The sequence below is a fragment of the Eimeria tenella genome, genomic scaffold, assembly GCF_000499545.2.
Source record: "Eimeria tenella Houghton genomic scaffold, Eth_scaff351, whole genome shotgun sequence".
NCBI lineage: Eukaryota > Apicomplexa > Conoidasida > Eucoccidiorida > Eimeriidae > Eimeria > Eimeria tenella.
Genome location: NW_013544468.1, coordinates 1 through 9424, shown reverse-complemented (window position 1 = coordinate 9424; position 9424 = coordinate 1). Strand labels below are relative to the sequence as shown.

The 9424-nt window shown below is 45.4% G+C and overlaps 4 protein-coding genes across 4 annotated transcripts; 3 read left to right on the top strand and 1 right to left on the bottom strand.

Annotated features, from left to right (window-relative positions):
• Nucleotides 1-323: 323 nt before the first annotated feature.
• Nucleotides 324-2303, top strand: ETH_00000615 (uncharacterized protein; the record flags this gene model as incomplete). Its single annotated transcript, XM_013379543.1, has 5 exons — nucleotides 324-737; nucleotides 1002-1225; nucleotides 1331-1412; nucleotides 1774-1890; nucleotides 2289-2303. 5 exons carry the CDS (start codon nucleotides 324-326, stop codon nucleotides 2301-2303), a joined length of 852 nt encoding a protein of 283 aa, XP_013234997.1.
• A 396-nt stretch (nucleotides 2304-2699) lies between these two features.
• Nucleotides 2700-3617, top strand: ETH_00000610 (uncharacterized protein; the record flags this gene model as incomplete). Its single annotated transcript, XM_013379542.1, has 2 exons — nucleotides 2700-2755; nucleotides 3377-3617. 2 exons carry the CDS (start codon nucleotides 2700-2702, stop codon nucleotides 3615-3617), a joined length of 297 nt encoding a protein of 98 aa, XP_013234996.1.
• A 939-nt stretch (nucleotides 3618-4556) lies between these two features.
• ETH_00000605 (uncharacterized protein) lies at nucleotides 4557-6405 on the top strand (the record flags this gene model as incomplete). Its single annotated transcript, XM_013379541.1, has 7 exons — nucleotides 4557-4815; nucleotides 5055-5093; nucleotides 5303-5382; nucleotides 5492-5611; nucleotides 5712-5788; nucleotides 5889-5965; nucleotides 6350-6405. The coding sequence occupies 7 exons, from the start codon at nucleotides 4557-4559 to the stop codon at nucleotides 6403-6405; spliced, it is 708 nt and encodes a 235-aa protein (XP_013234995.1).
• Nucleotides 6406-6799: 394 nt separating this feature from the next.
• Nucleotides 6800-9016, bottom strand: ETH_00000600 (uncharacterized protein; the record flags this gene model as incomplete). The annotated part of the gene is made up of 7 exons (XM_013379540.1): nucleotides 6800-6967; nucleotides 7361-7436; nucleotides 7643-7715; nucleotides 7901-7970; nucleotides 8173-8215; nucleotides 8455-8531; nucleotides 8843-9016. The coding sequence occupies 7 exons, from the start codon at nucleotides 9014-9016 to the stop codon at nucleotides 6800-6802; spliced, it is 681 nt and encodes a 226-aa protein (XP_013234994.1).
• Nucleotides 9017-9424: the final 408 nt, after the last annotated feature.

Genomic DNA, 9424 nt, shown 5'->3' with positions numbered 1-9424 from the left:
TGCTGTTACGTGCTGATTGCTGCTGATGCAGCTGCTACGTGCTGGTTAATCGCTGTTCTAGCTGCGCTGCTGCTGCTCGCTGCTTGCTGCTGCTGTTGCTCGCTGCCGTTGCTGCTTGCTTATTGCTGCTGCTCTGTTTGCTGTTTGCTGCTGCTGCTGCTGCAGCTGAATCCCTACGCCTTGCGCCCGCTGCTGCTGTTGCTGCTGAGGGACTGTCCTGCTGCTTGCGTCTCTTGAGTCTCGAATTGGGCGAGGTGCAGCAAGCAGCAGCAGCAGCAACAGCAGCAGCAGCAGCAGCAGCAAGCAGCATTGTTGCGGGGAATATGGCCAACTGCCTGCCGCAGCTGCTGCTGCTGCTGAAGGAGCAGCACGAAAAAGTGCTGCAGGCTGAAGCAGCAGAGGCGCAGGTTGCTGCTCATCACAGCCAGCAGCAAGCTGCTGCTGCTGCTGATGGTGCCTTGCAGCAGCAGGAGCAGCAGCAGGAGCAGCAGCAGCAGCAGCTCGTCGCCGCTAAAGCTGCCAAAAAGCAGCAGAGGTCTGAGGAGCTGCTGCTGGTTACTGTATTGCATGGTTGTTTGCTGCTGCATGCACCAGACGCACAGCAGCAGCAGCAGCTGCAGCAGCAGCAACAGCACCATCAGCTGCTGCTGCTGCTGCTTCAACAGCAGCAGCAGAAACAGCAGATGCAGCTGCCTCCTGGATACTCAGCAGTAGCTCTTAAAGAGTGGATCCCTCAGGTATGAACTTCCGGTGCACGTGGCTGCTGCTGCTGCTGCTGCTGATGTTGGTGCTGCTGCTGCTGTTGCTGCTGCTTGCTGCTGCTGCTGCTGCCTGCGGTATTGGAGGCGCCTTGGAAATATTCTTACCTATTTTATGCATCTGGTGGTAGTGGCAGCGCCGACAACAGCAGCAGCAACCAACTGCAGCAACAGCAGCAGCGGCCCCAACAGCAGCAGCAACAGCAGCAGCAGCAGCAGTTTGTGTGTCTTTCTGTGGTTCAGCTGGTCCAAACATTTTGCTGCTTGTCTGGCAGCAAAAGTGAAGGCGAGAGAACTCTGCTAGCGGAGGCCTTAGTGCATTTGCAGCTTTGCTTCCCCTGCTGCAGCAGCAGCAGCAACAGCAGCAGCTGCAGCAGCAGCAGCTGCTGCTGCATCTGCGAAGCTGTCCACGGCTTCTTAAATGGAGCTACACCCGAGGAGAAGCTCACGGGGCTCGCAGTCGTGAGGTACGAGGGTTTAGGGTCGAGGGTTTAGGGTTTAGGGTTTAGGGTCTAGTTTTTAGGGTTTGCAGCAAAAAAGAAACATAAAACCCTTATTTGTTTTGTTTTAAGGGAAGGAGCTGCTCGAAGTGTCAAATTTAACAAAAGTTTAAAGAGCGGATTTCTGGCCTGCCTCACTGCTGAAGACCTGCGGGTACTGCTGCTGCTGCTGCTGCTGCTGCTGCTGCTGCTGTCGCTGCTGCTGCTGTTGTTGCAGGTGCTGTTGTTGTTCGTGCTGGTCACGGTCTGCGTGTTGCTGTTGCTGCTGTTGCTGCTGCTGTTCTTTACGTTGACTGCAAGAGCTCAATGGTCCTGCTGCTGATTTAAGCGCCGCTGCCACTGCTGCTGCTGCTGCTGCTGCTGCTGCTGCTGTGCTCCAGCAGCAGCATTCTTTGTGGGAGCCGCACGCAGACAAAATGGATCTTGTTTGAAAATAAATTTCATTTAAATTATATTCGAATAAAATATATTTAATTTAGCTATTTATTTTACTTTACTTCAAATTATTTCTTCAGGTCCGCCGGTTGGCAGTCACAACTTTGGGGTGTATGTACACCTCAACCCTCAGCGCACTTTGGGGACTTCCGGCCGAAACAGAAACCCTCGCAGCTCATTTGCTGCAGGCTTTAGAAGTAGGGTTTAGGGTTTAGGGTTTAGGGTTTACGCCCTGGGGGCGTTCCAGGGTTTGCGGTTTGGGTATCAGGGTTTAGGGTTTAGGGTTTAGGGTTTATGGTTTAGGGTATTATTTCAGCAACAAATTCATTAAAAGCAAAAGACTCAGTTCCTTTATTTCCACTCAAACAAATTAATTTCTCTTTATTTATATTTATATTTATATTTATATTTATATTTATATTTATATTTATATTTATATTTATATTTATATTTATATTTATATTTATATTTATATTTATATTTAATATTTATATTTATATTCATATATATATTTATATTTAATATTTATATTTATATTTTTATTTATATTAATTGTACCTCATTTTATTCAATTTAATTTTATTTTATTTGCAGATTAGAGAAGATTTAATTACTCAAGTTGATGTGGGGCCTTTTAAACACAAAATTGACGGGGGGCTGCGGCTGCGAAAAGCAGCCTTTGCTGCTCTCGCCCAAATTGCTGCTGCTGCTGCTGCTGCTGCTGCAGCAGCAGCAGCAGCAGCAAGGCCGTTCGCGGCAGCAGCAGAAGCAGATGCAGTTCGCGGCAGCAGCAGAAGCAGATGCAGCGTCACCAGCCGCCCCAACAGCAGCGCCAGCAGCAGCAGCAGCAGCACCCGCACCCGCAGCAGCAGCAGCAGCAGCACCCCCAGCAGCAGCAGCAGCAGCAGCAGCAGCAAGTCCTGTGCCTCTGGGGATTTTGGTGAAAGCAATAGAGTTGAGTTTGTCGGAAAGAAATGAAGAAATTATTTTTGCAGAGGGAGAAATGATGAAAGTCATTTCCCAACACTTGGCCCTTTGGCAGCACGCAGATCTGCTGCTGCAGTGAGTTAATTAATTAACTTATTTATTAATTTAATTAATTAACTAATTAATTAAGTAACTAATTAATTTAATTAACTAATTAATTAATTGACTAATTGATTTGATAAATTAACTCATTAATTAATTAACTGATTAATTTAATTAACTAATTAATTAATTAACTAATGAATTTAATTAGTTGATTAATTAATTAGTTAGTTGATTAATTAATTATTTAGTTGGTTAGTTAGTCAGTTAATTAAATTAATTAAATGATTTGCTAGTTGACTGATTGGTTAAATATTTAGTTATTTTGTTAATTAATTGATTAAGTTGAAATTAATTAATTAATTAATTATTTGTTAGTTGATTATTTATTTATTTATTTACTTATTTAATTTATTTATTTATGTGATTTCTTTATAAAATAAATGAGGCATCAAATACGAGTAATTTGATTAAAGCGAAAATGCAAAGAAAGAAGTAGTAAATAAATCAATTAATTAAAATAAGTGAATTAATTAAAGTAAGGAAAAAATTAAACAATAAATAATTAAATTTAGAATAAATAAAATAATTAAAATAATTAAAATAATTAAAATAATAAATAAATATGTTATTTATTTGTTTTGCTGCTTCCAGATTGCCCAAACTGGGGCCCCCGCTGGAAAAGGCCCGGCAGCGGCTGCTGCAGATCCTGCGCTCAGCAGCAGCAGCAGCAGCAGCAGCAGCAGCAGCAAAGGGCCCCCAGGCTGCTGAGGCGCTGGGGTGTATTCGCAGGTCGCTGCAGCAGCTAGTAGACAGCATGGAAGCAGAAGGCATTTCTGTTTTGCCAATTCAAGAAGCTCTTGAGAAATATAATTCACAACCAACCGAAAACTAGGGTTTAAAGTTAGGGTTTACGGTTTAGGGTTTAGGGTCCGGGGCTAGCGTTTAGGGTTTGGGGCTGCTGTTCAAGGCTCGCGGCGGCTGCGTTTCTGCGCCTTACTGTGTGAGGGTTTAGGGTTTAGGGTTTAGGGTTTCTGATGACTCATCACCGTGTATAAATGAGTCATTAGAAACCCTAAACCCTAAACCCTAAACCTTCACGAAAGGTGTCAAGTTTGAAAATCTGCAGAATTGCCTTTTGGGCTTAATGCGCAATAAATATGAATATTTACAAATACATATAAATGCATATATTTGCAAATATTTATTTGCAAATATATATCTGTAAATATACATATTTTAAATATAAATAAATTAATCCAAATAAGTGAATATTAAATGCGAGATATATGCAGAAATAATATTTGTTTCTGAACAAAGATTTTCAAGGTGTACATACACAAAGAGTCTGCGATTTCCCCTTTGTCGACTTCGATGGGCTGAAACCGACGCAGAAAGCTAGGGTTTAGGGTTTAGGGTTTAGGGTTTAGGGTTCAGGGTTTAGGGTTTAGCGTTCAGGGTTTAGGGTTTAGGATTATTTTGGCTGCAAGGTGTGAGGAGCTAGGCGTTAGGGTTTCGGTCTAGGGATGCAGACGCCGGCTAGTATCAAAGCTCTTTCAGAAAATGATGAATTAGGATTCTTTTTATCAAATGAATTTAATCGGGAAGAAGTAAAAGGAGTTTCAATTGTTTTGACCGAGAATAATTGAACAGAGTTTCAAAATAAGCAGTGCAGCAGGAGCTGCGAGCTGCACATACACCCGAGCAGCAGCACTGCACCACTTCTGAACAGGGGCGATCATGGATCTTCGCGGGGGAATTTCTCGTTTTTAAATTTGAAAATAGAAAGCTGTGGCAAATTCTTTTCCAAAAGTGCATTACTGGGCAGAAAGCAATGAGAGGAGCAGCCGCAGCAGCGGCAGCAGCGGCTGCATTTTCCTGTTTCTGCACCAGCAGCAGCAACGCCTCCAGACTGCAAATTCGCGAAAAGTTTTTTTCGCAAATCGCAGCAGGCGCTTTGGGCGGAGCCCTTGGCCCTTTAGCGCCGCAGCAGCAGCAGTTTCCATTTGCTGCAGGTTCAGCAGCTCCTGCTGCTGCTGCTGCTACTGCTCCCGCAGCAGCAGAAACCCCCGAAATACCTGCAGTGGACGTCGGTGAGCTGCTGCTGCTTCTGCAAAAAGAAGAAAACTCCTTTTAATATTTTCTAAATTTTGAATTCAAAAGAAAAAACCGGAAAGCTGGAGTCCATGCAGAAGCTGCTTGACCGGAAGATCCAGCAGACGAAGGAGCTGAAGGAGAAACTCGAAGAGGAGTTGAAATTCATGAAAGAAGAAGGTCTTTTGTTTATTTCTTTTCCATTTAATCACTTTTTGCAATTCTTTTTGCCTTTCAGGACTTCTGGAAACCAACAAAGGAGCTGCAGCGCTCCAAGGTGCTATTTGCAAAACTTGGAAAATTCAAGTTTGAAAAATTCAACTTTTCGCTGCAGCCCCCAGAGCCGCGACGGGACAGGCGGGCGCGAGTGAGCAGTCAAAGATGAATTTGAATTCGAGTTGAATTCGAAATTAAATTCATTTATTTTATTATTTCATTTATTATTTATTTTATTTCATTCTTTTTTCAAATTCAATCGCTCTCCAGTCGGGGGTATGCTGCCGGATCTCGCGGCTCCGGTGATCTTCATGGAGCCCCCCCCGGTGACCCAGTCGCAGACACTGGAGGTTCGCGAAAGAAGCTGAAAAGTTGAATTAAACCCTTTCCACTTCTTTTAAAATATCTTTCAAGTATTCTAAAAGAAACTTTTGCAAAAATTTCTTCTTTTGGGCCCAGGCTGCAGAGATTGCAGAAACAACTCTGGCCCAGATCGGCGACCAGTCCAGCCCAGCCATGAAAGCCGTGCGCGAGTATGAATTGCGGAAACTCGGGGAGATTTCCGGAACAACTCTCGAGGTAATTCAATTAAATTCGATGAATTATGAACAATGTATGTTTTTAACATTCAATTTTATTCTTTTTCCTTTCAAATTGCAAAAAATGCTGCGGGTTTCAGCAAATCCGAAAGGAAATCCGCGAGACGGAGTCGGCGATCGAGAAGAGGAAAAAGGAGCGAAACGATCTGACAAACAAGTGAAAAGGCTTTTTTCTTTTTGTTTAAAACAAATAAAATTCAAATTAATTCAATTTGTTGCATTTTGATTCAATTTTATTCCATTTTCTTCGAATTCAGACTCAAGAGCACTGCGCGCGAACTTGCAAAATCGGGGAACCGCCAAATGGAACTCGAGGCGACCTTCGCCAACGCAGGTGCCGCAGCCTCGAATTAGAAATTAAAAACTAAATTAAAATAATAAAAAAAAGTAATTCAAAATTAGTTTTGAAATTGTGTTTTTAATTTCAAACGTTTTGCAGATCTCCGCGAGAAGTCGAAAGAACTTGACATCCTGGCGAACAAGCTGACGCAGCTGAAGACTCGCGAGAGGAATCTGATTGAAAGAGAAGTACTGAAATGTTTCTGTTTAAATATTATCATTTCATTTTTGAATTTAATTATTTTAATTTAATTTATTTCCCAATTTAATTCAATTGAAACCCACTCAGGGGCCTGGAACGGAGGCCACGGAAGAGCTCGGTGGGAGAAACTGCAGTTCTCTAAAATGGAATTAAATTTAATTCTTTTTAATTCTTCAGAAAAAGAAGAAGCGGAGGCAGAAGACCTCGCCACAGAGATGGAGGGCGAGGAATGAAAGCCCAAACCCCAAACCCTAAACCCTAAACCCTAAACCCTAGGGCGAGGAACCGGCGCTCAAACCCCAAACCCGAAACCCTAGGGAGAGAAATGAGCGCCCACCCTCAAACCCTACACCTTGAACCCCAGGGACGAGGAATGAACCCCCAAACCCCAAACCCTAAACCCTAAACCCTAAACCCTAAACCCTAAACCCTAGGTGGGGGGAGTGCCGCGGGGAGGCTCTGGGGCTCGCGAAGTCCTGGGGCTCTGCGACTTTGGCGAGGGCCTGCAGCAGCTTCTGCTTGCAGCGTTTGCGAGTTGCTGCTTTTGCGAAAATCTGAAGCAAAAATCGAAGAAAAAGGGTTTTAAATCCCCTTTTGCTGCTGCATGCGCTGCAGCAAAAGCCCCATTCAAAGAGCCTCGTTTGCTGCAGCAAATGCCACTTTTTCCCCCTTCTTGCTGCTACAAAAACTCACAAACAGCAGCAGCAAAAATAGCAGCAGCAAAACCACCAGTGCTGCTGCTGCTCTCCAGGGGGCCCCCGCGCCCGCCGCTGCAGAGAGCTCTTCGAGAAGTTCCTGATTGAAATAAAAAACAAATTAAATTAAATTAAATTAAATTAATTAATAAAATTTAATTGATTAAATTAATTAATTAAGTTTAATATAAATTAAAAATTCTCAGATCGCTGAAAAAAACGGAAATGCAAACCCTAAACCCTCAGTTCTAGCTGCTGCACTTCGCGCCAGCGTTAAGGTCTAGGGTTTAGGCTTTCAAGTTTTGAATTAGGGTTTAGGGTTTAGGGTTTAATTTTTAGACTAGTGTTTAGGCTCCAGGGCTCAAAGTGTAAACCCCAGGGTTTAGTGTGTGGGTAGAAGCAGCCTGCAGAGGCTCTACAATGCGCGAGCATGTTTAGGGTTTAGGGTTTAGGAAATAGGGTTTAAAACCACATTATAGGGTTTAGGGTTTACTTCTCTAATGAAGGCGCCGTCAGCGCGGCCCCCGAACATATCCAGCAGGGTCACCACGTTGATGCCCTCCAGCAGCCTGTGCGAAACCCTAAACCCTAAACCTTAAACCCTAAACCCTAAACTAGGGTTTAGATGTAGGGTTTTACAGCTGCTTTGCGCCTGCCAAGCCTTCAGCCCAGGAGTCTTCACTGCCATTGGCACAAGCCCTAGATATCAGCCCTTGCCCTCAACACAGCACCAAACCCTAAACCCTAAACCCTAAACCCTAAACCCTCAACATACCAGTCTGGCGGAATAACTAGACGCGCTTCGTTTAAGCCTTTGTCGGCCAATTCCGTTGCCACGGCGTACTCGCCTGCATGCATTTAAAAACCTAAACCCTAAACCCTAAACCCTAAACCCTAGACCCTAAACCCTACTTCCTTAAGAGCGTAAAGGCAAACGAGTCAACACTTGCTGAAGTTTAGGCTTAGAATTAGGGATTAGGTTTGAGGCTTTAGAGCCTCGAATTAGGGTTTAGGGTTTAGGGTTTAGACTGACCGAGAGGATAGCCATTGATGGTCGCGAAGCCCACAGAAACTCTCCCTTCGCCTAACCACACCCCAAACCACTATACCCTAAACCCTAAACCCTAAACCCTAAACCCTAAACTCTAAATTCTAAGCCCCGAATGGCTCGAAGACGCGATTTGCATGTGGATTGCAAAGTCCTCGACTGAAGAAATAGGGTCGTGGCTTCTAAACTCAGGGTTTAGGGTTTAGGGTTTAGGGTTTGCCTGAATCAGAGGGCATAAGATGCAATGTGTACTTCACGTTCTGCAGCGGCCGCTGCTGCAGCAAGAACAGCAGAGTGCTCCTGCAGCCACACGCCCTAAAAACCCTAAATCTTAAACCCTAAACCTTAAGCCCTAAACCCCAAACCCTAAACTCTAAACCCTAAGTTTAACCCCAAGCCGCAAACACTCCAGTGCAAGGAGGCTTCCTAAGCGATGGTTCCTAATCTTTGAAGCTTCAGCGTAAACACTAGACCCCAAACCCTAGACCCTAAACCCTAAAAGCTAAACCCTAAACCCTAAACCCTAAACCCTAGCTTACCGTCTGAGAGGCTGAACGCCCTCTGCGGTTCTGCTCTCGCTAGTTAGCCAAGACGGCAGAAGAGGGCCAACATAACCCTGCATCCAAACCCTAAACCCTAAGACCTAAACCCTAAACCCTAAACCCTAAACCCTAAGCCCTCAGTTTAAAACGTCAATTTCAGCCTACGCCAGCATCCCTCGGCACAGCTAGGAAAGATTTGTATGCAAACAAGGACCAAGGGTTTAGGGTTTAGGGTTTGGAGCTCACCGCTGGCCAGTCAGCAGCAGCTAACACCCAAGACGGGAGTGACCCCAGCGCCCGCAGCCACAGAGGCAGCAGCGGCTTTGCTGCAGCAGCAGCAGCATCAGCAGCAGCAGCATCAGCAGCAGCAGCTGCTGCAGCAGACCTGCAGCGCCGAAAAGCAACACAAGGATTCTTCCTGGGCTGCTGCTGCTGTGCTGCTGCTGTGCTGCTGCTGCTGCTGCTGTTGTTGTTGTTGCTGCTGCTGCTGCCAGCAGACCCTACCCTCCGTCTTCCCACGCAGCAGCAAATCGCCAAGGGGGGACCTTGAGGTTCTCATCGCTGAAGCCGACACACATCTGCAGCAGCAGCAGCAGCAGCAGCAAAAAGAGAAGCAGCAGCATATTAGGTAGCAGCAGCAGCAGCAACAGCAGGATATTAGGCAGCTGGAGCAGCAGAAACGCATCTACCAAGCAGCTACCGCGACACGAGCAGCAACAGCAGCAGCAGCAGCAGCAAAGCAACACTTTAGGGTTTGCTTACAGTTAGCTGAGCAGCATCAACAGGGGCTCCATCTATAAAGATTTCCGGGCTGTGGGGTCCTGCTGCTGCTGCAGATGTTGCTGCTGCAGCAGCTGCTGCTGCTGCCCCTGCACCTAATTTACAGCTAGGCCCTCCTTCCAGCTTCCCCTCAGCCGCCTGCAAAGCCTCTTCGTCGCCGTTGCTGCTGCTGCTGCTGCTGCTGCTG